Source organism: Vanessa cardui, chromosome 3 (assembly GCF_905220365.1).
Source record: "Vanessa cardui chromosome 3, ilVanCard2.1, whole genome shotgun sequence".
NCBI lineage: Eukaryota > Metazoa > Arthropoda > Insecta > Lepidoptera > Nymphalidae > Vanessa > Vanessa cardui.
In genome coordinates, this window is record NC_061125.1 from 15,725,845 (window position 1) to 15,753,176 (window position 27,332).

The 27,332-nt window shown below is 37.4% G+C and overlaps 3 protein-coding genes across 4 annotated transcripts; 1 reads left to right on the forward strand and 2 right to left on the reverse strand.

The window, feature by feature from the left end:
* Positions 1-4,194: 4,194 nt before the first annotated feature.
* LOC124543604 (calmodulin) lies at positions 4,195-25,372 on the reverse strand. Of its 2 annotated transcripts, none has more exons than XM_047121854.1 (4): positions 25,078-25,372; positions 22,146-22,320; positions 7,470-7,712; positions 4,195-4,978 (listed from the first exon to the last, which is right to left on the reverse strand). In XM_047121854.1, exons 1-4 carry the CDS (start codon positions 25,078-25,080, stop codon positions 4,950-4,952), a joined length of 450 nt encoding a protein of 149 aa, XP_046977810.1. In that variant the 5' UTR covers positions 25,081-25,372; the 3' UTR covers positions 4,195-4,949. The 2 variants fall into 2 exon arrangements, with proteins under 2 accessions (XP_046977810.1, XP_046977808.1); XM_047121852.1 differs by lacking the exon at positions 25,078-25,372 and adding an exon at positions 22,567-22,690.
* On the forward strand, positions 15,620-17,880 carry LOC124543603 (transcription factor Adf-1-like). Its single transcript, XM_047121851.1, has 2 exons — positions 15,620-16,097; positions 17,074-17,880. Exons 1-2 carry the CDS (start codon positions 15,965-15,967, stop codon positions 17,823-17,825), a joined length of 885 nt encoding a protein of 294 aa, XP_046977807.1. The 5' UTR covers positions 15,620-15,964; the 3' UTR covers positions 17,826-17,880.
* On the reverse strand, positions 16,099-18,477 carry LOC124543602 (putative nuclease HARBI1). The gene is made up of 2 exons (XM_047121850.1): positions 17,896-18,477; positions 16,099-17,028 (listed from the first exon to the last, which is right to left on the reverse strand). The coding sequence occupies exons 1-2, from the start codon at positions 18,195-18,197 to the stop codon at positions 16,146-16,148; spliced, it is 1,185 nt and encodes a 394-aa protein (XP_046977806.1). The 5' UTR covers positions 18,198-18,477; the 3' UTR covers positions 16,099-16,145.
* Positions 25,373-27,332: the final 1,960 nt, after the last annotated feature.

Sequence of the window (27,332 nt, forward strand, 5' to 3'; positions counted from 1 at the left end):
GAAGTTAAATATTTATGTTTGTGTTTAATTTCAATACTAATTAAAGAATTTTGATTTTTAAGTGTCGTTTTAATCATACGTACGAAACTACCCCACAGCGTACGAAGGTACACCGAACACTGTATGTAGGTGCCCCCAGGGCCGTAGCCAGGATTTCATTTCGGGGGGGGGTTCGTGCTCCAGAAAAAAAAGCAACAGGTTTATTCTATAATAAACATAAATATATTAAAATTATACATAATTTATACACATTTATTTAAAAGACACCCGACGACTTCTTTTATGTTAACTTCTTTTATATTACCACCGCCCATGGACATCTGTGGGGCTTGCTTGGGGCTTGCAAGCCCCACAGATGTTGTCGTTGTCGGCCTTTAAGGAAGGAGTACGCTCTTTTTTGTAAGGTTCCGAAGTCGTATCGGTTCGGAAAAAGCGTCGGCGAAAGCTGGTTCAACAGAGTGGTTGTGCAAGGTAGAAAATGTCTTAAAAATAGGGTGAAACTTTGAATTTTGACAAGATGTTCGAAAGTGAAATTTAGCAGCCGGGATTATTCCAAACAATGCTTCGGAACATTTTCCGTGAAATATTCGGTATAAGATGCAGAGCGATGTAAAATCTCTACGCGAAGCCAAAGGATCAAGCAGGTCGACGTGTATAGTTTTAGGCGATGGGCTTGTGTGAAATACTGTTCTTGGCTTGCTGAGCACACCGAGCTTTTTTGATGCCAATTTGGCTTTGCGTTCCAATTGACCGCGGAACTGAACGAGGCTCGAAATATCCACGTCAAGTATTCCAAAAGTAGCTGTAGCGGCAATTGGAATCTTCTGAAATCGTGGAGATACGAGAAATGGTAATTTTATAGCGGCTAACGCGCAAACTTGTTTCTTTTTGGGGTTGAAGTGGACTAATTTTAGCCGGGGAGTCTATGACTAAGGTAATCCAGAAGATCACTGGCTGAACGCTCCCAACGGAAACGAAACAAGGGGGTGATGGCTGTTGGCCTATAATTGGACGGATATGGGCGGTTCCTCTTTTTAGGGATAGGATGCACCAAAGTAGTCTTCCAGGAGTTCGACTGGAGTCAGCGACTATTCAGTAAAGAGTGCCGACTATCCGTTTTTTAATAATATAGTATGAATATTCTTAATAAAATGTACAGGGTTATTGGTAATTCGACGTATATCCGTTAGGAGGTGATAGGGGTGACAATTTGCAATAATTTTAACCCCCATATGCATCATCCAAAAGTGTACCAATTTCGAGTTATCGCGTTTTTTTATCTTTTTTCAAAATTTGTCAATAATGCAACTTAAAATTTATTTAAAAAAAAGTATCAATTAAAATCTATTTTTTCTTTTGTTTTAAAACAAAAAAAGAGAACAAAGAGTGCGACTTCGTTCATGTTCGACTAAGAATTTCCACCAGCGTCCTTTCATTTTATTTCGATTGATATGAAATAATTTCCTTCTTTTTATACATTTGTGGGAAGCTAAGAAAACGGTTGTTTTTAAATAATCTGCAGGCCAAGTTTTATATATTTTTTTTAGTTTTTAAGGCGTTTTTGAGGACAAAAAAATCAAAAAAATATTGAAATAATTTAGTTTTTCGTCTCGCATTTTTAAATTTGGACCGATAATTATTGTTTAAATATTGACAAATATCCAGTGTTTACTCGTTTTTATAAAAAAAAGAAAAAAATAGATGTTAATTGATACTTTTTTAAACAACACTTTTGAAGTTGCATTTTTGACAAATTTTGAAAAAAGCAAAAAAACGTGATAACTCAAAATTGGTTCACTTTCGGATGATACATATGGGGGTTTAAATTATTACAAATAGTCACCCCTATCATCTCCTAACGGATATACGTAGAGTTACCAATAACCCTGTATATAGAATGTATCAGAAATTTTACAATCTGTCTTGCACATTTAAAACTGTAATGGTATTCTGTAAAAAGTTTATCTTCTTTAGTATCTAAAATTACTAACAGGACATTATGACATAAAAATTAGTATCTTAATATAATGTGAATAAGAGTATGGTTATTATTGCCTAGTCTTTGCATAAAATGATTCATTTTGTTTAGATTTATTGTCGTATCTAGACCAAACTGCTTAATTTTCTGAAGAAACCCATAAATACTTACGTTTTGTTTGTTTAATTAGCGCAAAATATTTTTTTGATAATACGATAGCGGGTAGCAAAAAAATTTCGGGGGGGGTTTGAACCCCCAAAACCCCCGCCTGCCTACGGCCATGGGTGCCCCGTTATTGGGGCAGATTCGTACATATTCCAGATTTAGTTTATATCATAATTATAGCCGAAACATCATATTAAATCACATGTATTTTTTTTATATGAATCTCAGATAGTTATACTATACATTTAAGCTGTCATGTGTTTGATTCATGGAAAAATAAAAAAATAAAATGTGAAAACCGTACGAGAGGTCCCCACCTTCCCCTACTATACCTATCAAAAAACAATACGAGAATACTTTAAGAAATGTTTCTTACAAATTACCTTTTATACGATATTATACTGGGTCAATCAAGAGGCTCGTATCGCTTCTTTCTTTTGATTGTTGAAGCGTGTGCATGTGGCTGACACCGGCTCCAAATATAACAATAACTACATTATATAATCGTAAATCGACTTTTAAGTAGTCTAATATTTTTCATTTCATTTTACCTAGGAGGACTCTCAAAAATATGTTAAATATGCAATTATTTTTATTATTTTTTAGTGCATTTTAATTTGTTTTAAAATACTGTTTTGTTTGAAGTCGGTTTTTCTTTTTGTTAAAATTTTATTTCTTTTTATAACTCTCTAAGTCCTTTTTTCCTAAAATATGTACATGTTATATTATTTCTTATTATTATTATATTGTGTTAGAGAGTAATCCTTGCCTCCAATATGGTGTCATGTCATTTATTTTAGTAAGTAATTAATCAATAATTTGTACAACTATAATTAATATTTATTTATATGGCATAGCATTTAATACTGGCATGTAACACTAATTCTTATTTTAAAAATGTTTGAGCTGTCATTAGAAAACATTTGGACGATTGCGTGACATTGGACAAAAAGATAGAGAGATTGGAGGATCATTGTAAAACTTAACTTTAATTAGTACTGAAATTCCACTAGCTAAATTTCTGATACCTCACTTGAGTGAAAACAAAACGCTAGCGTACGTTAAAATAGGACGTATGCAGGCTTTATACATTGAACTTTATTTTCTAAGGAAAATATGTATATATTTAACTTAGCTCGCATAACATCGGGAAAATCTATTTAGAACAATGTTCTTTATAAAATTCTTAGTAATAAACTAACAGTCGTTGATCTAGTAATACACTTAGGTATTGACCATTAGGTTACCATGGCATTCACTGGTCTTACTATTGATTCAGGGTGAAGAAGAGTTTAATATGAAGAGTATATTGGTTGCACATTTTAGGGGGTGTACTTAAATTTTCCATTTTCAAAACGTCACGCTAAGTGCGTTGAACGTGATTAGAAATGAATGAATGAACAATGATGACGGGATAGAGGGACGTTAAATATACAGCGGTGTCATCCGCGAATAGAGCAAGCTCTGTATCTATTATTTTCGGTATGTCCGAAGTGTATAAAGAGAGGATGGCTACAAGTTTTATCCTATAGAAATAGATGATTTAATAATGTAGAAATACGTTGATAAAGGTATTACACAAAAGGTAACATGGTAAGGTTAAAGTTGTTTTTTTATTTAAAATAAAGTTATTGCTTGCACGATTTATAAATAAATCTCCATAACAATTGAAGGAGTTTTGTGAATGTTATAATTTATAGCATATACTATATTATATATTGAATTCATATTAAATGTTCATCCAACTTAAAAAAAATTAACAAACACAAAATAATAAATAAACTTAACTAAATTATAAACTAATTTAAAAGTAAAATTGTTAGACATTTCAAATACATATATAAATTTATTTTAATTTAAGATAGGCCATAAGCGTTATCTTTGTCTTATTATGTAATTTGTTTCCGAAACAATTGGTCTTGCCTATTGTTTTAACGTCATTATGTGACGTGTCTCAGTATTAGTGAATGTTATTTCGTAATCGTTTTGAATATTCAGGGCCCACATAAAGGCAGTTGGGTAAAGAGGGCAGAGGAAATGAAACACGGATCCTTATTGACCTAAAAATGAAGAAACATTTATTTCAGTATGTCTTTTGTAAAATTTAATAACAGAATGAATCAAATGTGGTAAGAGAATAACAGAGCGGAGTACTTTCCATTCGATAGAATTAGTTTCACCAACAATAGAAATATAATATTTATCAAGTCATTTACAGATACAATTAATGCAGTACCAATAAATCTAATTTATTCGTTTACTGAGTTAGTTAAGTTAAATTTAAACATTTATTATGATCATTAATGTACAGCGGCGAGACTCGCCGTGCTACGGCCACGGTATATTTTTTTTGTGATTTTTTAAATTTTTTAATCTTCACGTACTTTATAAATATCTCATACTTGAAAAAAATTTACATTTAAATGTATCGGAAAGGTGCGGAGCAGCACACACGCACGCCACGCACGCCACGCACGCGCACGCGCACGCCGCGGCCACGCACGCCACACTCGCGACACTCGCGGACCGACACCCACCACACGCGACGCACACCTACTCGTTTCGCTTTGTACCGCTACACTTGAAGTTTTCTTCCTTATATAGTAAAATTAACGGAATACTTTAAAGTCTAAATAGGGAGGGGCCGCGCCCACCGGTATATATACCATTGAACTGAAACGATGACAATATTAATTTATCGCAAACACTAGAGAAATGCAGGTCCAATACGATGGTAATATTGTGTGTCATGAAACAAAACGTATATTAAAATTCTCTGCTTTATACACACACACTAGCCGGCGGCTCACTTCGACGTCATCATGGTGACGAATTCTGAAACAGAGAAAGGGCGGGCATTAGTCACTCTCGGCACGGCGCTCTCCCCGAGACGAACAGATATTCACAGAACCCTCGCAAACGTGTCTAAGATGAAGTATTATACGATGGATATTAACACAGAAATAGTGACCGACAGACAGAGGATGCACTATTAACACGAGTAACCTGTTAGACAAAATATAATCGCTAAGTCGACCGTGATACAGAGTTAAAGGGCCCGTCGCCGAGCACAGGCCTCGGGAGGAGTGTGCTCCGCGACGCTGGGCGTGTGAACGAACCATAGGAAACGGTCGAACCTCGTCATGCCACTACAAGGGATTACGAAATACCACCCTCTGGATATACGGTTAAGGTCCGGGGCCGGCGTCGGGGCGGCCGCTCGTACGTTTGCTGCTCGTTTGTCGGAAGGTATTCAAGCCATGTACAGTGCAAAGCGCGGAAGGGATCGCCAGGTGGTATTTCTATAGGAAAACTCTATACAGACATTAGACACATGCACCAGAGGCCGCCGGGGCGCCCGGAATGCGTCCGCGACGGGATTGCGGGCGACCCGGGCGAGCTCACATGTCATAGTAGAAACAGTTAAGAACGAGCAGCAAACCATTGATAGCACTGTCAGTACCTAGTGGGCCGCGGCGACGTAGGCCTTCTCTACACACTACTAGGGAATAGTTCGAGGAGTCCATGGTAACGGTTAGTTAGTGTAACGAAAGGACAAGGGCGAGCCTCGCGCTAGCGGCTGCCGTCGCCGCGCGCGAATATCATTTGCGCGAGCGCATGGAAGTCTGCAAGAGAGAATGCTCGGTCGGTTGAGACTGGAAATGCGGGGCAGCGGCGCCACGACTCGCGCACGTCGCGCTTCTGCGTCCAACTCGTACCTCTGCTCGAGTTCAGATCGCAGCCGAATGTAACGGATATTAAAATCGAGTGGCAATTTCCAAGATTATGGCGTCGCCACTGCCCTCGGTCGGTGTAGGTGTAGCATTCAAGATAAAAGTTCGCTTTGGTGTTTGTGTATTACAAATTCATTCTTGTGTCGGATGCATTAGTGACTAAAACAGGAAGTTTTAGTTAACGTAGTATTATGTTACGGGATAGTTTACACGCATGCGCAGGCACCGAGTCCCAAACCACCACCTAGTTACACTCGACGCCGCCTGTGTCCGTACGCGTTTCATATTTCAGTATCGTTCTTGTGGAATATTCCTTCCATCCCAAATTTCAACCATACGAACAAAATATTATTATTTGTATTATCTGTGGAATTTTAATGTCATTATGTACAATAGTACTACGTGTAAACAACGCGTCTATAAACAGTTACCTCCGTCCTACAGAATCTCAATACAAGAGCAGTTTGGAAATTGACCAAGTATTTTTTATCGAGTTGAAAAATGAGATCATTGTTGTAACTTGTTTTTCCTTGTAACGGATGACTAGATAAGAATACCTATATTGCGTGTTATTGCTCGAATAATTAGGAGTATCTGTGGCGTTAGCGATGCGATACGAGCTATAAAGCCAAATAAGAGTTTTTCATGCTTTTTTTTTCATTACTCACACCGTACACGAAAATATAACCTTGAATAGGAAACTGACAAAAACTCTCATTCATAAAAAAAAACTCTTTGAATCTTATATTGTAATATCAATTATGAATCGTTCGAGTTTAAAATATTAATAGTTTTAAAACTGTAACCGCTCGTCGTGACTGTTATTTAATGTTTATCTATAGCTTTAGTTTTTCAAATTAAAATATTTATCGCATTGACCTTACTGCGTTATCAGTAAATTTCACTATCTAAACACACGGCACCAGCAATAAAATGTATACAGTAATGATAACGTCGGTCGTTTCGGATGGCTTGGAACGCGGGGTATGTGGGGACCACGTAGGTATTCATGTATTAGACCGAATATTTAACTGAGTCTTAACAAATTTCCTTTTATTTGCACAAAAGAACTATCGCTTTGACTAAAATTGTGTGGGAGTTTACACGAATGCCATTTGCTAAGAATCACGGTATCCATAAAACAACGATTACCTAATCACACCCATTACGTGAGCAAACAGGATTTTTATGGCGTGACATTCCTCCGTTAGTCGTTTCTGAACAATTTCACTAACCCGTTGCTGCGCATTAACCGAACTGTCATAGTTTCACAACCTAACGGTAACGTTACATCTAGAAGGTGGCGTAGTATCACATTATCCGACAGAAAAAGTCGAACAGTATTCATGTCTCCTGTGAGTCGGCATCGTAAAAGGAGTATGTCGAGCAATATATGTGAAGAGTTTTCTTTCAAATCAACGCGATAAAAACGATATATAGTGCAAAAGTGCCAACACTTATATGAGGCGTCATTGGGTGTTGCGGGTACCGTCTCCAATATTCCACGTAGTGTGGTACAGTCGCGAAGTCAGCGCTACACCCAAGGGCACCTCCGGTTCGAAGGGGTACACACACGAGAACACGACACTCACCCTCATAATTGACCTGTCCATCGCCGTCGATGTCGGCCTCGCGGATCATCTCGTCGACCTCCTCGTCGGTGAGCTTCTCGCCGAGGTTGGTCATCACGTGGCGCAGCTCGGCCGCGGATATGAAACCGTTGCCGTCCTTGTCGAACACGCGGAATGCCTCACGGATCTCCTCCTCGCTGTCTGTGTCTTTCATCTTGCGCGCCATCATCGTGAGGAATTCGGGGAAGTCTATCGTGCCGTTGCCTGCAAAGTGATAGTTATTGGTTGAGTTTATTTCCTTTAAAACTTCCACTTAATGTGTTATTAGTTTGACATCGTTAAATACGTAAACTTATATATATTATAATCAATTGTTCAGGTTTCCCTTGACAACAAAAAATAGGACAGTTAAATCTACCCACATACATTCAAGATAACATTATTGTTTTGTCATTTTGTAATTTCAAAGAAATAGCATCAGCATGTTCGTAACTCAAATGAAGACATTCAGGTAGGAAAAAAAACATTATAAAACTTTTCAGTGTAAATCAATCAAAATAATTTAGTACGTAATAACAAATCCTTCTCAAGATATTTGATGGCGGCGATTTTCACGAATGCAGTTTATATTATTTCCGAGATTAATGAGCCCGATCAAAAGAAGCAAGACTGTTTCCATTGTTTACGGATTGCGCCGGCGCAGCTGTTCTGCGCTCTGATTCCATCACTCTATGATCAATTAATCGACGATAAAAATTTTATTAAAACACTTTCGATACTAACATAATAAATATCATTCAATAGTTAATGACCCGATGATGAGAAATACCGGCTATTGATTTGGCATCGAAATAAATCAACTTTGAGTATCGAATATAGTATCGTTAGCGCAAAAACGTGAAGATTACTCGTTACTATTATACACATACATGTAATTTATTTCATTGCAGCTTGACTTCACCGAGTGATCGATTGACATAATGAGAAACGGTTGAGATTAATCCGAGTAGCAAAAAGCTTTGAATATAAAAAGGCTGTGATAATTTATCGTACAGCAGTAAATCAGCGTTCAGATTGAACTGTATTACTTGCAATTACTGAACAAAGGCTTACATCTCGTAATTGTCGCCGAGTGATGGATTTATTGGTAGACGAACACAATGAAGAAGTTACCGACGGAATAGACATAAATATACCTGCGATTACGAGACGAACGATTCAGTAGTTCTGGAAATACATTTCCAAGATTATAAATATGGCGAGACATAACAATGACATCTACTCGAGTTACTGATTACATAACATGATCGTTGATGTTGCAATGGTATTAATGCGCATTGAAAAATTACCAAACATTAAACGCTGACTTCCCAAAATTTCCGTTGAGATTTTTATAAGACCGTTGTATGTAAATCAGTATGTGAATGATGATAAGGATTATTCATGGAATTAATCATTTTTCAAAGCATTCTTGGTCCGTGAGTCAACTCACACGGAAACTATATAGAGATGACAAAATAATAACCTAAACATTTGTGTAAATTTACAAATTTAAGCATATGTATCACGTTTCGAAGTACTTATATACGATATATTTGTGACGTTTGCGATGTTGAGGATTCGATCTGAACGAGAAATGTAAGTAATATATGTATTTCGTTACCGCGCAAAATGCTCTGTAAGTACATGTTTCGTTACACGTTTTTCAGATTAAAATTCATCTTATCGCAATAACATTATAAATGCGATTTAATTTTTCCTGTTTTGTTTCAGTAACTGTAAACTACACTCACTTAGTCTAAAATAATTTACATTCAAAAGCATTAAAAATCTAGATCTGTATCTTTTAAGCGGTCATTACCCTTGCCGCGGCTCACAAAAAATTACTTAAATAACGTTGCGGTCTACGAGAAGTTTGCTGACTTTAAATTATTTGCGTTGCTTTTGTTGTTGGATTGGCTCTTGAGAGCATATACGGGTAAGCTGGGGCGCTCACATGCTTGATTGATGGATGAGCTTAATACAAATCCCCTTCGTCGCCTCTGACCGACATCCCGAGCGGGACAGGATGGCTGTATTGTATTATGACATAACAATAAGGTTGTATAGATTGCGTGCGTTAGCGTATGTTTTGGATCAATAAAATTATTAAAATTATAAATGCTATCTGAGTGTAACTCGCACACTTGTCATCACGTTTAAATATAAGAAGGCGACATTTCGTCTCGTCCATTAAACGGCCGAGACGGTGGTGCAAAAATAAGTTCCTGTTAAGTTTGTCGTTGCTAATTCCGTGGTAACCTTTCGCGGCGTCGCGGGCTATTTATACCGGCACTGAGCTTTCGAGAATGCACGGCGCATTCCCGTTCGCGCGATGCCTGTCGCTTTTAGGCCACATCTGGACGATTGTAGTACAATAGGCTCTTTTCGATAAACCATTTTCGTATTTAAAAACGAACTACAATATAACCGTTATCAATAAAATATATTCTAAGCGCTGAAGCCAGACTTCCTTTTATTTCGCAGCCGGCCGTGCCCGATTTGGAGTGGCTAGGTTAGGACGTAAGAGTCGAGTGTAGTTCGGCGCCTGGGTGGTCAGCGCATTGTTTAAGGAACAACAATGGCCGCCAGGACCTTGAACCCGGACGCGACGCGCCGTGCTCATTTATCTGTTCAACGCTCGGTGATAACTTGGACTGTGTAAACAGACGCTATAAATTTTGGCACACATTAAACGATATCGTAAACAGCTATGATACAAAGTAGAATATCTGTGTAAGGCTAAATATAACGGTTATTTAATTCGTTGCACAATTAGGACAGGAAATGTTCGAGTGTTGCGGCGAATCCTGAACAATGAGGCTATTGCGGTCTGCGGCCGGCTCTGGTTACACCGACTGCGTCATGGAACGAGAGACCGGCTCATTTATAAATAGCCAAATGTTTACTATGGCTCGCTGAAATATCAAACGTCAACACCATTTAACTCATTATTTACAAATGTAATACTCCGTCGAAACAGCAAATATAGTGATAATATATCGTCACACAAATCGTGAAACGCCACTGATAAGTTAAGATTGGAGAATTATTTTTACATTTTATAGACAAACGTGGCTTCTATATGTTCAACTTTTATAAGAAGTACATGTTACTGTAGCTACATTTATATGGACATAATGTTCAGCGTTACACACCGCTTACATCGAACTCTTAGAAAAATAATCACAAATAGAAGATAGGAAAAAAAAAACTTCTTTAGCAAAATTAAGTCCAGCAGATGTGATATATTATATGACAAGTTGAAAAAATACAGATAAACTAAACATTGACAAGCATATCTGAATTGTATAATAAAAATTAACATTTCAATAAGTCGCTTCAAAGACCGAGACCTTGTACGTTAAAGAGATAAATTTGTATGGCGCTACAGTGTTGCGAACGAGACGAAGCCTTAGCAGGCGGCGAGCAAGGACGCGTGAGTCAAGATGGCGTCAGCGGCCACTGCCTATTAAATTCCTTACAGTCTGCGTAATTAGACATGGCTTCACATGCGTGTCAACTATCGATTGATATAATTGGATACGATGTCGTTATTACGTCACCCCTTAGCTAACGCGAACCACGCGATGCTGAGATAACTTATAACATCTATTCACAATAACTTGTTCATTATGTACCTACCTACTCAAATAACGTATTTTCTGAACTACGCGTTTCAAATGAAAGATAGTCGAATCGAACGAGGTTATTAATAACGGAAGCATTCGACTGACATTCAAAAGAAAGAAGAGAAATGTATCGGATCGCTGTATTAATAATAGACTATATTTAAGATCGCGCCCGGCCGGGATCGCGCATAGCACGTAATGAATCTTAATTATCGACGGCTGCATGTAACAATAGAAATGGCGAGACACGCGGACGCTGCAATTATCACGCGGCCGGCGGGCGGGAGAGCGATGAGTTATGGACGCATTTCGTGTGTAACGAGCGATAATCTAATGCTGACGGTTCAACTGTTACCGCGTACTGACGAATAAAATGTTGTATTCCACGGCTCCCGAGACGTCAAAACTCTTTTCGCGTATTTTAAGCAACGTCGGTAATAAAACGAAACAAATTACAAACTACGGGACATTGTTATAAAACATTCGAATAGTCGGTGAATTTACTGTACTATCAGAACGATTTTTGTCAGTTTGCCAGATGTAGCGTGGAAGGCAGGAGGAAGATCCGTGTAATATTTAGGGTAAAAGTGTTCGGTTCGGGCGATGCTCCTAACTGTGCGCGGAGTAATCGCGACAAACGCGCTGGCACGGCGCCAACGGAATATGCAAATTCATTTGCAACCCGCTGCGACTCCAGACACAGAGCTGTTAGATAAGCGCGTTGTCAACAAGACCGCTTGGCAATAATCGAACACGCCGCGGCTACGGCTACGTCTACTCGTCCTTATATTCGAAACATTTATGCTTGCTCGTTGTTTCGACTTATATAAGAGAATAAAGTATAATCAATCATTATTTCTGTAAAAACATACGACATTCCTGAACGGAAGCAATCGAGTTAGTAAGCTAACCGAGAAGCAATGCTCCAATGAAATGAGCTGCGCCCAATGAATATTTTAATAAAATGATATCAGATGTAAAACGGAACGCTAAACTAAATTCGTCCGTGAATCAGAATCGTAAAGGGTACTCGGGAAGCCATTAGGACGACAATGGGTCAGCCATTTGCGCTATGTAGGAGAGTAATGCTACTCGAGAGACACAGATTAGCGGATCGATATCTTGGCAGCTCCCCAGCTCCTTACGATTTCCCTCCCTCTGAATTCCATCTAAATTCAATGTTGTGTCCGTGAATATTACAATATGTGATTTATTACTCTTGTTTATATTTAACGAGGGCGCCGCTAACGAACTCCGGGGACAAATCGCTTTTAAAATATAATATAATAAAATTATCGATGACGCCACATCTCCATGTGTTACTTAAGTGATTTAGCCTGAAAATATATTTATCAAAACGTATAATTCGACGCGTATTCGGTTCTTAATAATTATCCACCATTCTGTCTAATTTATAACGGTCTCGTAACGATTAGACACAAACCAGAATCGCTGGCAAGAATATCTTGGGGTAGTAAATCTGTATGTGTAGTTAGATAACGTTAACTTTTAAAATCATTTCATTTTGTTCGTTTTTATTTAGTGAACGAAACAAAAGGTTGCTTTAAAACGTCAAGTAAATTTTAATAGGCTTCGAATTAGCAGTATAGTTTGTCCGTCGAATATTTTTCTTTGACGAGTATTGGTAAAAAACGCCGTGACTCGCAAGTATTGCGCTGACATATTAAGAGTAGTGTCGTTCGACATCGATCGATGGGCGAGTTGCTTGACCGGCCTATTTATATTGTGATCCCAGTTTAGAAGCATAAACAGGCGCATGCGCGTTCACTACGTTACGTTTAGCTATAATAAATCTTAGGGCTTCACACGTGACACGAGGACAATTACGTTTCATTGACAGTGATTGCTGGAATTAATCGTACTTGAACTACTAACATTACGCTTATTATTTCATCGGCTCTATTTGATCGTTTCAATCGTTTTAAAACATTAATTTTCTTACAAATTACGCATCGATGACGTCACCTAGTATCTGATACAGATAAATCAATATGTCTGCCATTAGACTGGAGGTTGAATGGGGTCAATCAAGACGAGAGACGCGGATCGTAAGCCCCGGTACAATAGTTAATTGGTCGTTCGCCTCCGCTCAACGCTAATAGGTTACCTGCATCGACGACTGTGCAGGGTCATTTGATCAAAGTGCTGGCAATTTAACACTTCGATTATTTTCTAAGCGAAATACAGTTCGGTTTGAAAACGATTTATGAAAATGTAAAATGCGAGGAGCGGAGAGAAATCTTGATAAATCTTATTGATACAGGGATCGCTGGCTTAAGCGCATGAAACGAATTTTCGAGCTAGCATATCTATGTGGATTCGGAAAGCCCGTCCCGTCCAATTACCCCTGCTCCACGTGACGGTATTGATCGCGCTCCGGCGCCCGCCCCAACGTCAGCTGACTTTCATGTCGATGAGCGATGTTTCTAGAACCATTTCCGCTTATTTCGCTCCTCGTTTCGACTATTATATTATAAATTTACTAAAAAAATTCATTATTAGATTTAATATTGTAAGCAGCGTACACTCCAATGACACTTGTAGTAAGTTTCAATTATGCACCACATTAAGACCCATAAATAAGTATTTCGGTCAAAGGAAAGATTTTTGTGGTTAGCTAATGACAATCGCGAGAGCGGTTGGTTTTCGAATTTGTATTGTTCTACAAATAGCGTTGTGGCGAAGAGTTGCAATCGTCCGCCCAAGCTCTATCTCACTCGGACAAACAAACTTCCTAGTAACATCGTGAGACATCGACTTTAAAATGTCACGAAACCCGTTAACGGTCTATTCGAAATCAACGAATCGTTATGAAGATGCTATTAAGTGGATACAAATGAGACGTTACAGTTGATAAGGGAGTTCATAGATTAGTCGCGACGCCGACGTGACTGCTTTCATAAACGCGATAAACATATTTGTTCGCCGAAGCCGTCGTGGTCAATAAAATTTTACTCGCCATAAAATATGTTATTCGACGGAATTTATACGCAATTAACTGAATCACTGCACTTCCTGGCCACTGGAGAAATATACGCCAACCGTTTAGCTGCTCTGCTATGGGTGACTAACGGCATTCCTGCAGCGCTTTGCAGTTCAGCGATCTCGTCGAATGAAGCGCTATCGAAAAGTCATAAAACGATCTCGCACTGAACACGGGGTCAATGAATCGGCGATGCAAGTTCGCTACTGAAAGATCGGTGGAGTTGGCGAACCCCACGGATCAGCACACCGAGCTCGAAATGTATAAACTGCAAACATTCAAAATTGAATTTCACGCTCAAGACAAAAATATCTTCGTAACGGTTTGTCGTCATGAGGAAAGTGTATCTTGGTATGTTATATTGATTGTTAGCGGCGTCGGTGAGAGACACGTGACAAATATCGCAGACGCGGGCGCCAAGTATTATACAAAAGTTAATTGTAAGACGTTACGTTCATTAGTCGCCTATCAACAATTTATTATGATTAAATCAAAAACTGAATTCGACCGCAGATTATTCCAAAGTCATGTTCAATAATAGTTTCTGTGTGTATGATGTTAGTACGAGATGACAGAAGTCGAGTTGATGTATGGCGTAACGCGTTCGGGTAGGGAACGTTTGTGGCGTCTAAAACTGTCAGGACTGACCGCGGGGGAGTTGTAAACAATCATTTACGTACATACGGAACATTAACTATTATCGTTTTCAGAATGGACGTAAACTTTTCAAATGGAATCTTGCCCAATGTACTAGTGTTTCAGATCAAAAACGATGTAATATTTATAGCAGTGGCACCAAAAACACCAATATCCATTTGCAGTATGACAGTGGAAACTTGGTCCAGTTCTCATGTTATTCGTCTAAAAATTGTATTTAATAATAATTCGTGTGACTTTAGAACATAATTGTTATTGAACATGTGGCGTTATCGAGGCAGGATAAGCTCTTTACAGGAAAACAACGTTTATCAAGGACTCTTTCCTGCTATTCGTTTGTTAAATTAATTTGCAACGGGCGCGGCCGTCGGATGTGACAGCGTGGCATTATTAACCACAAATGGTTTGCGGAACGTAACGGTCGTAAAACGACCGTTAACACGCCCGACTATTTAAATATGTTTTCATTTATTCAAATTGCCGTTTATTTTTTTAATTTCGAGAACCTTCTTATAAAATCGGAAACTTTTTATATTCATATCAAACGATATACTTAATTTGTATTTGAAAGTAAGTGATTAAAATAGCATTAGTAAACGTAATCGGCAAGTTTATCTTCAACGTGACTTCAATAATTACATTAACGTCATCTGATTGCGCGTCGCTTATGTCCAAACATTTGACTTGTATTCATCGCAGTATTACACAAACAAGCGGAATTTTGAACTTGTGGCATTCTATCGAGGATATACTCCTCATACCAGTTGAGCAGGCGAGTTAGGCTATGTAGACAAAAATGAACGAACTTATCGTCTAGTTAAGGTGTCTGCCCACTATCCCGTAGCATACCATGACCGTACTAGGACCGTTTCAGACAAAAAACTATTATTTGTATTGAGAAGTATGCGACTATGCCCACTAGACCGTTCCGTCACCGGCCGACACCGTAGCGTGCCATGCACGGGCCGTCAACTATTCGTCGGAGGGAATATTTTGCCGGTGCGGACACGCCACTTGCATGGCACGCGACGTTGCCAAACCGCTGCGCGCAGGCGGCTAAACGGTGACTGAGCGGGGAGTATGACCGTTACAAACCCGTTCTAAATGCGTTGTAGCAGTGTTGCTCTGTTGCCTGTCCGTTCATTAGTTCAACGAGAGGCGCGAATGCGTATAGATGTGTAAAAATGGAGGACGAAAAACTAATAGAATGTGTACGTAAATATGAGTTTATATATAATTTACAACATCCGAAGTATATGGATAGTGTAAAAAAAGAAATGGCTTGGAAGGATATTTCGGAACAACTAAAACAACCAGGTATGTCAATTATTATTCAATTATCGTTTATTTGAGTAAGTTATTTAATTACAAAGTAGATATCCAATCTAATTGCCCTTGAGCCGTTTGGAAAAAATCGGCAAATTTATTGCGTATATCAAAAGCGGTAGAAACTGCATTACCTCCTTGGTGTCTTAGGTTGTTAAACTGTACAGGAGTATTAGTTTCCGTAAAGGATACAGTTTCGCTGCGTCTTATGAAATTATGCAATATGCAAGTAGTTAGTACAATTTTTTCGGCATATTCTGGTTTTAAATGCATACGTCTATTATAAATACGAAATTTTTGACTTAAAATTCCAAAAGCATTTTCTACAACACGTCGTGCACGGCAAATGCGATAATTAAAATGGCGTTTCTTGCTATCGTTTATGGACTGTTGTGAGGGATAAGGTCTTAGAAGATTGTTTTTTAAGGGGAAAGCTTCATCTCCTAATATTACACATGGTGCACTGACATTAGTCCCCGGCAAACATCTATTACTGGGGATATTAAATTTATTTTCGAATATAGCTCTGCCCATTTTTGATTTTGACAAAATACCCCCATCACTATCTTTGCCGAAAGCACCAACGTTAACAGCTATGAAGTTATAATTAGCGTCAACTAAAGCCATAAGTACGATAGAAAATGTTTTTTTATAATTAAAATACAAAGAACCACTGTTTGGTGGTGCTAAAATAATAACGTGCTTGCCATCTATAGAAGCTACACAATTAGGAAAATTCCATTTATTCCAAAATTCTTCTATATTTTTTTCCCATTGTTCGATGCCAGGCGTCGGGATACTTTCTCGCAGTACATTTTTTATTACAGCATCACAAACTTCTAACACAGCACGTCTCACAGTACTGATTCCCAAACGATAACTAAAAGCAATGGTTGTAAATGAATCGCCTGTTGCTAAGTACCTGCAAACAAAATATCAATATTAATCGTGTAATTATTTTTTACAGCTGCAGCTTGCAAACAAAGATGGCAAGGGCTAAGGGATGCATATAGACGAGCATTAAATAAGAAAAAAGGCAAAAGTGGACAAGCAGCGAAAAACATTAAGAAATGGAAGTATGAAGATGAAATGGCTTTTGTTGCTTCGTTCTTTGTCGAAAGAAAATCTTTAGAATCCGTTGAGCTGACAAGTGACGATGAAGAGTCACAGCCGAATAGCGCAGGAACTGAAATTCAGAACCATCACTTCAACAATGAGATCGATAATACTGTTGATATTCCTGCTGCAGAAAATATTACAGCCACCGAAATTCAGAACGAAGATGACATTACTGCCAGTAACAAATCCTCACAACCACTACTCAGTCAAGCAAAAAAGGCCAAGACAATAAAGAGAAGTAAAATCCAGCCACCACAAACAGCATCTGCTGTATTGATGTCGAAATTGTTAGAAGCGCAAAATAAATCTCCACGGCAAGACGATGAATTAGACCGATTTTTTTTGCACATATCAGATACAGTAAAGAAGTTTTCTCCTTACTTACAAGCCATCGCAAAAAGCAAAATATTCAGTTTAGTTTCCGAAATGGAATTACAGCAGCTCGCACCACCTAACTTTGTTACAGCTTCACCACCGTATGCCTATGCTTCATCTCCAGCATCGACTTCTTCGGGCGTACAAGCGAGTGCTACACCTATGCCTCCGTCTCCTGAGCTTTGGAACACTAACGAGTGGAATAATAATAATAATCAAGCATAAAGCTTTACCATGAATACTAGATCAAAAGTTTGATTAAATATTAATAATAAACAAATTGTTTTTTACTTACCGTAAACACACAGCAAGCTTTTCTTTAGGTAGCAGGCATTCTCTAAAGTTTGTGTTTTTTTTGACAATGTCATTTTCAATTTTTTTCAGCAAATCGTTAAATTTGAATGTACACATTCGGAAGTACTGAAAAAACTTTTCTTCGTCATCAACTAAGTGCCTGAATAATGTCCAATATTCTCCTTCCGTTTTGCGTTTTTTTATAGAACTGTGAATCCAGTAGCGTCGAGTGTTTTTTGAGCATTCCTCTTCCTCTTCATCCAAAATGATAGCAATCATTGCCAGTTGTTCAATCGTCGCCATAACTATTTCAATATTTCACCACTTTAACGCGTCTACGCAACACTGATATTTGTACGAGAATGAAGCGATGCTTTACGAGTGTATTGAAAGGATTCCTGCCGTGTTACGTACGGGCATCATACAGATTAAATACGGGTTACATACGGGTTGTAAACGGGTTCAGAACGCTGTCGGCCCGCTTCAGTAGGCGAAATAGAGCGTATCGGATTGCTTTCCGTGCCGGATACATTCCTAGCACGGTCATGGTATGCTACGGGATAGTGGGCAGACACCTTTAGACGGGAAGACGTGATTGTCTCAAGTAGTCTGTCTGATGATTTGAGACCGAACTATATCCGAACAGGAAACAACTAATTTCCTTAGTTACGTAGTCGTATACTTGACTACATGCACAATGGAAATTAGCGTACAACTCAATTTCTTGTCAAGTAAGATGATATATATTGTTTGAAGAAGTTTTTTCCGCTGAACAGACTTGCCATCGTTTGATTTACAAATAAGAATCGTAGTTTGACCTTAAAAACTCAGTTTACGCACAAGGTTAGACAATATTGTAACTTAAACATAACATCACGTTTATTACGTGAATTACGTCGCTCGTCCTATGTCGGGCCGGCTCTATTTAATAAATTATGTACTTTTTTCTCATTATGAAATGTCACAGCACCAATAATATTTCGCCTGTTATATGTGCATACGTTGGACTTTATTCTATTTCATGTAATCATTATCGTTCCCCAAATCTTCTCAATAAACTAGGTAGCCAAGTATACTAAGAGTTGGCGTATGTTCTCCATTACTTAGTAGTATTTCACACAACCCAATCATAACATTTTTCTTTCTCTCCCTTCCAACGTTTTAATATTTTTGTATAATATCTTGCATGAGAAACATTTATGAAAACACGAGCGTTAATGTTTAAGATCACCATTCGCATGCAGATTCGTAAACAATTGTTTGAGAGATCGTAAACATGACCTTAGACTGACGTCAGAGCCGCGAAGACAATGATGATGGACAGGTATCATATCAACATCAGAGGAGTTCCGCGATGTTAATAAGTATTGTGTTACATTTAACATATAAACAGTGTAATTGTTATGGTAATATAAGATCTCACGCCCCCCATTGAACAAACTGCGTCTAAAAATAATAAACAATCGGACACAGGCGCATGACGTCGGTTCCCATGATTTTCGATATTCGCAAATTCTCGTGATCGGCACATTGCAAGGACGACTTGATAAAAACGCGATAATTAATCTAAACAGCTTTGAGGTAAAAATTAATATTGCGTAAATTTGCAACGTAATTCACGAATATATCGTATAAAAGCAATCGAAATCATTTCAACAGAGCGCTGCAAGCGGACATTATCAACTCACTATTTGGCATGGTTCTTACATTTCTATTCTTAGCCAAATTTCTATTACCAAACTTATACGAGCCATATTAGGTGTATAATTACCAATATATACAAAAACTTTATTGATTGAGTCTTTTACATAGTCCACTGTGAAGATCACCATGTAAAGTGTCAGGATAAATATAGGAAGAGGAAGTTGCGATTTCGAATTTCGATTCAGCTTCTAACCTGACTTTCCCGAGAAACGGAGTGTTGATGTTTTGGCGATGTTTCGTACGTTGACTAAACGGGTGGGCATTGAACACGTCTCATATGCGCCAAGATGTCGGCCAGGTGAGTGCGTGTCGTTATAAATACCCTCATATTAATAAAGTATCAATTCTTATTTGACGCCACGTTGATAACATGTGATGTCAAGGCCGTCTCGCGTCGCGCCCGGCTCGTACAAAATAATATTGTAAACAATACCGAAAATACCGTCCGATTCTGATACACGACTTCCTCGCTCTTAACATATGATGTATTGCCGAGGCTGCGAGGTCTTGGGAATGTTTTACATTGATATTGTACAGACGCTTTCTCTTAGGCTCGGCCGAGAGTTGAGGGTTTCTCGCGAGATGTTTTTCAACCTTCAGGTGTATTCTTTGAACATTTCCAAATATTTATCAAAATTATGACACCGTCGTTCGCCAATAAGGTTAATTTTTATTTAGATGTTACATGGAGTTATATTTCCAAACTCCTCATTAGTACTTGAGAATAATGCGTTTCAAAAAGACATAATAACAGCTTGTATTTTATACTAATCTCTCAGCAATCATCTGACGCATATTACCTTTGTTTTAGAGATTTTATTTGCTTTTTTTATCAGAGCTACTGTTATCGCACAACCCCGAATACAATTTCTTATGACTACAGTCATAAGAACAAAGCAACGCAGTTCCAACACGTGATTCGCAATCAAACGCTCGGTAAATATCCATGTAATTAAAGGATTTATCAGCAAACATTTATTCAACATCTTATTTCCTGAAATATCATGCAGAACTACTGTTTACTGCTTCCACCATAACATTTAACAGTGTAATATTTCTTAGGGTTTTTATTACAAAATAAATAAGAGATGATCACAATTTGATTAATAGCACCGATTATTTCGACTGATAGATAAATTGTAAATAAAATTATATCTGTTTATGAAAATAATTCTGTCGTTATGGTTGTTTAGTTCAAAAATTAATTACAATTAAATAAAGTACGATGTAAACTTCAACCTACGCAATTGTAGATAATATATTAGGACGCCCACTGACGTGCGTGAAAAAAATCTGCTTAATCATGGCCGGTAAAGGTACGTATATGTAGAGATGCGAGGAACGCTGCCAGATCAAGACGATCCCAACATACCTCCCTACTCTCATTCATCAAGTTTCAAAACGATTGTTTAACGACATCGAAGACGGCGGAATTAATGTTCCTTAGCCGAATATAGACGAGATAGCAATATTAGTAACTTAACACGCTATAGAACTACATTACGACTTTTATTGGAGTTCCCTTTGTGGGGGAGGTAGGGATTTCATTGCGGGAACAAAACTGGCGGCTTTACTTTAGAACTTGTAAAATCTTCGGCGTATACTAATAAAACAACATAATATTGTGATATTCCCGGCAACAATATTCAAACACGATTCGTTTTATTCAGACTTTTAGATTTTTTAACTAGAAATTTTGAAGCTACGCTGGCTGATTACTCGATGATTAAAACCGGATAGTAGCGAAAATCAAATAATATGACAGAGACACAAACTTGAATGAAAATTGTCTCTGGCTTGATTGTTCCTTTTAGTACATAACCGTATACCGGTGTGAACATTACGAATTAAAATAACAAAGAAATGCAGTTAATCTCGAGACAGTTTTGCGAAGTTGTCCACGGCTCAAGCTCGAAGTTAACACTGATTTATAGCGCCTGCCCCCATTTCGTCCGAAAAATCGCTGGATTTTCGCCCTCGCTTTACAAGAGGTTGACATAATCACGATTTATGATGACTACGTGGACATTTATTCTAAATTTGGTGGCGTTTTTTAAGCCGAGCAATGTTATATCTTTTCATAAGGAGAGTCAATTAGTTTCGAGCTCATTTAGCCAGGTACTATACCGAGTTAATATACATGATGCATGTTATCGGCAACAATAAATACTTCTAACGATAACGTTTTGATAAACGATAACATTCCTTCGTAAACATTGACACGAAGACAATTACTATTGAAATGAACCCGTGTATTAGCACTGAGTTATGGCCTATATATAACTTGTGATAATGGCCGCTCATCATAAAAAAATATATCGATTGTTTCATAATATCTTATCAATATTTTACATATCTCTTTCTTATATGGTTGCGATAAGGCTTTATAGTTACGCGAGAATTTGCAACACTTAAATATTAATTACCTAAAAATATTTATTAATCATTTGATGGATGGAACCAAAGTTCGGAGAAGTATTTAATAATGATAAAGAGACAATTTCGAAGAATTTGACTGGGGTTCAATCATGGGTATGCTGTACTTACCGTCCGCATCGACTTCATTAATCATGTCTTGAAGTTCAGCTTCTGTGGGGTTCTGTCCTAGGGAGCGCATCACGGTGCCGAGCTCTTTGGTGGTGATGGTGCCATCGCCGTCTTTGTCGAACAGTGAAAACGCCTCCTTGAACTCTGCGATCTGTTCTTCCGTCAACTGATCCGCCTGGAATACGAATGTTACAAATAAAATAACGAATTGCCAACAATATTTGGTCCTTAAGTTCTTGTACACGTTTCCGAATCAAATAGTAGGAAGTATGTTATCAATGACTTATTTTGATGATTTATTTATAAAGGATAGAGGAAAAAACCTTTCGAAACCATTTTCCTGAACGGCGACCAAAAACAGACCTTCGAAAACACCTTCAAACAAACAAAGCAAATTTAATTGAATATTAATAAAACCCACCGTTGTGACCACCATTCTGTTAGCAGAGAACAGCCTGAGACTGAGTCGGAGCAGTTAATGAGATATTTCGACTGATAAGATTATTATGAAGATTACGAGAGTAATTACTGTTTGCTTTTGCGACACGTCACACTGCGGACCACTCCAGATAGTGCGAGATAGCAAATACTGCAGTATTACAATACCACTATCAGCAGATATATCGCGCGATAATGTTTCATTACACATATAATCAATATAAATTCTGGCTAATCTAAAATTAACACGTGTCTGCTCTGTGCTCTTTCGAATATTACGAGAAACGAAAAATTTCCGAAAACATTCATACTATATTTTTTTTATACATTCATTTATTTAAAATCAAGTAAATCAAGCGAAATAGTTTGCATTTTCGTACAAATTCTTTTGAAATCATAAGTATAATATAAACTTTCTGCAATGTTGCGTCAATTCTTATTACGAATACTACAGCAATTTTGTATATGTACAAAAACACAAGACAATCAAACAGATACTTTTGTGTTTTATTGATAATCTAATAACGTCATTTCCTGTTTTCATAGCTATTAATATTTCTTTATATTATAAAGCATATTAAATTTACCTATGAGTGAATAACTATGTGTTTTAGACTCACACATAGTTCTTACAATTTTTTATTACTGTTTGCATTAATAACTTTATTTAATCAAAAATAGATTTTATTTTTTTAAGTATAAAATATAAATTTTAAATCATGGGCACTTGCAACAATCATTACTTTAAATAATAGTTATCATATCTTATTTTTAATAAATTGGATATTGGTCATATAAAAATAACTATGGCCACAATGATAAAACTTAATAGCCAAAATGTAATCAATAGATAAAGTATGCAAACGTCATATATAATTACAAATTATACTGTGTAGCTAGGCAAAAATATTCAGTGTATCTAGTGCAATGTGGCAGCAACAGAACGCAAGGTTACAACTAATAAAACAAGTGGTCCTACAAACAATGTTCGCTTGATAGGCACTCGATAAAGATATTCTAATACTTGATGTTTCACAATCAAATCTAACTTTATAACAAAAGAAAATTATGACATAATCAACATTTTTTTCTATTTAATCTAGAATAAAATTAATTACACTAATATTACCTTTAATTGCCTCATTAGTAAACCATATTAGCAATTAGTATAATTAAATTTAAAGTATCTAATTATTGTATTTTAATAACCACTGATGACTAAACAATCTAATCTAAATTTGTAATTTAAATAACATTTGTCATAAGTTTCTTTGCCTTCAACTAGAATAGAAAATTTTTAGAGAAAATAATGTTGTAATAATAAAAATTATGGAAGTATTCTTGAAGAAATAACTCCTTATACAGATTATATATGATATATCTGTATTTACTTCTCAATTACTAAATTTGAAAATAAATATTAACTTTATAATATAGTCATAGATATATTTAAACATTGTTCAAAGAAGCATATCACTCTTTATTATAGCTGTATATTAGAATTTTGTATTTTAGACTTCAAATGTAATAAAAATTGTAAGATTGGTCTGTAAGGGGTTGCTGCAGCTGTCGGAAGGGTGATAATAAAAGATGGTTAACAATAGAGTAGGTTATTACTGTTACTTCTTTGTGATGTACCATTACAGCAGTGATTCTTATTAAATGTTGGTTTATTATTTTTATTTTTGAAGCAATTCAGCTTGGTTCATGAAATCATCAGCAATAATAAAATGACGTCAACGGATTTTTATCCTGGCTTACTTAACATATGCGCTAGCATATTTTAACTTTCTGTTTTATACCAATTCAAGATAGAAAAATAATAATAATTTGGAATACAAGGAATTCAAACGTTATTCGGCTAGAGGGACCGGCTTTTCAGCGAAGAAAATCTAAGCGACATACAAAGCAGGTACGACATACCATGGGTGTCACCATGCTTCAGGTTTGCGAAGAAAGTTAACGGAACCCGTTTAATGAATTGCGTATGAAAAAATGTAAGCCAGCGTTGCGATGAGTCAATGGGCGTTTGACAGGTGCGCCCGGCCGATCGATCGTCAGCAGGGCGCGACGGGCGCCGGAGCCTCTGCTCTGACAGTTATAGTCGAGCGCAAGCTGTAACACTTGACGCGAACACCAAAATAATAGCTGAAAAGTTGCCTCCGTACGTAGTAACGTCATTTCGTCGGTTACACCTAACAAACTATGGCGACGGATGTTTCTCGAGACGTCGGAACTGTCGTTCAAATTAACTAGCCTCTTTCTTTGATAAATGGCATTCCGCTGCTTCTAGTATGGCTCACTTTGAATTCCCACTATTACTTCGGCGACGTTGACAATCCGCAATGCGGTAAAAAACGGCCATCACAATAATAATGGAGGCCGTCATCACTATAAACACCGATGCACCACAACCAAAAAATATACCCCGAGGCCGATTCGGAAAGATCCCTCGAAGACACTGTTGATTTCTTTTTGACGAAAAAACACTCACCATCGTAGATTAACTTGGATTATCTGGAGCTACACTAAAAAATCACAGACTACGCCGCAAAAGCGACCGCACGGACCGACGTTTGAAACGATACTGCCGCCCTCACTCGCGCGAGCGGTCGCGCCGAGAAACTCGCGACCGCGATTCACTTCGTGCGCCGCGGGAATCGTTCGGAATCGTTCAATCGAATTGCCGCACTCTCATGACCGTTCTCGATTCTCACTCGGTCTCTTCTACGTTATTCGATTCAATGCACGTTACGAACGTCCAAGTCCATGTCTCGGGACGCACGCCACGGGATTAGATTTGATCCGCAAAGGATAGTCGGTTTTATATCGGGCGGGTGCGGCGGCGTAGAGCGGACAGCGGCGCGCGCCGATTGGCCACCGCGCACCTGCAATGCGTCACTGCGGCTCGCGGGACGCACGGGGTGCTCGGCGCGCGCGGCGTCGGCAGCGGTGCGGCGACACCCAGCCGGCGCGCCGCTGCCAGCGCCCGCTGCCCCAGTTCGCTCGCGGCGCGCCTCGCCCGCCCGCCGCAGTGCCGGCGCTTAACGAGATAACAGCTTCGGCCTCCAGGATTGCGCAGGCTTCCCGCCATCGCGCGTCGCGTCGTAAATGCGTATTTGTCGCTGACATGGCAATGCGTCTTTCTATACATACGCTAGATATATTAAATTTGATTAATCATTCTTTACATAACTAATAACAAAATAATATACAATTACACAACTGTTTTATAAAACATGATTAACGTTGTTCTTGATAAATACATAATTTGAAAACTCATAACATGAACACAACTTTTGCAAAATTGAGAAATAATAAGTTAGATATTGTTTTATGGAATTTTTTTAATCATTTTCCAACTTAATTACAAGACATTCCTTTTTTCATGGATTACTTATTCTAATTTTTCAACTTTTTGGTCTAATGTTTTGATTCGCAGACATAAAAACATACTTCATGTTATTTTATCGATGTTTTGAAAATCGATAACAATCGATATTGGAGGTTGTCATTTTTTATCTGTAAATTTGATTGTTTGTTTGGATTGAATAATATTTACTAGATGGCGCTTTAATGAAATGTTTTCAATTTATTTTTACAACGTTCCAGCCGGTTCATTATGAGGTAGTAAAAAAAATTGGTGTGATATTAATAAGTTGTTTATCTTTAAAATACTATATACATACAAACAATGTATACAGATTACAATTGCTGCTATACTGACATAGCGTTATTTATAGCGAGTATCAATAAGGCGTTTCTTTAATTGATCCAACCAACCACTTAATTACAATTTCACTGCTGAACTGATTTTAAGTAGTTAACCTCTTAAATACGTAAATTGAGGACTGATTTTATAATTCATGAGTCAAATTGATCGGACAAAGACGATTTGATGCTATTATTTTCTTTTTTTTTTTTAGCGGTAATTTGTTTTGTTTACTTTGCAGTATTTATTTAAACGAATTCTCGTATTATAAGAGTTCTTATTACTTAAAATGTGTTTTTTAGATTTAGTTTAAAAGATGTCTGGAAACGTTTGTATGAAGTCGTTTTGCTCATTTCATGTTTTATAATGAAGAACACTAAATCTCCCCTATAAAAAAAATGTTGAGAAGCTATACGGTTTTTTTTGTTGATTATTTTTAAATGATTAAGGATTATATTTTTATAAGAGTAAGCTTTGTGTGTGTGAGAGAGAGTCTGCGGTAATATTAATTTGATTTAAAATTTGACATACTTATAGCTTACATGCTTACGCATGATTTTCGATCGACTGGCTTGTTGAGCCATCATGAAGGTGTATTGGAAAATATCCTTTTTAAGTATTATTATTTTTTTTGTATTCATTTTTAAATCACATCTCTTATGTGAAATATGTATAGTGAATTTAATAATTTGGCTGTTGAAATAAACTTGTTTGTGTAATACTTATTTTTATGTTTAATCCTTTCCAGAATGTTTCATATCTTAATATTTTTTTAACAGCAACACCAACATTATATACTTGAATAACGCAACAAGGTTTTCTTAAAAAGATAAGCCAGAAATCCTTTGAAAGCTCCTAAAAATCAGACGTTCTTTGGGACGTTAAAGTTCCAATATTCGGTAATCCTCTGCAAACGGCTGAGGAACGCTAGCACGGGGATTAAGGCTCACGGTCCACAGATTTACTTTATAAATAACATTCTGAAACGTCTATCACAAAAAAATCATTTTATTTAATAACAATTTTGAATTAGAATC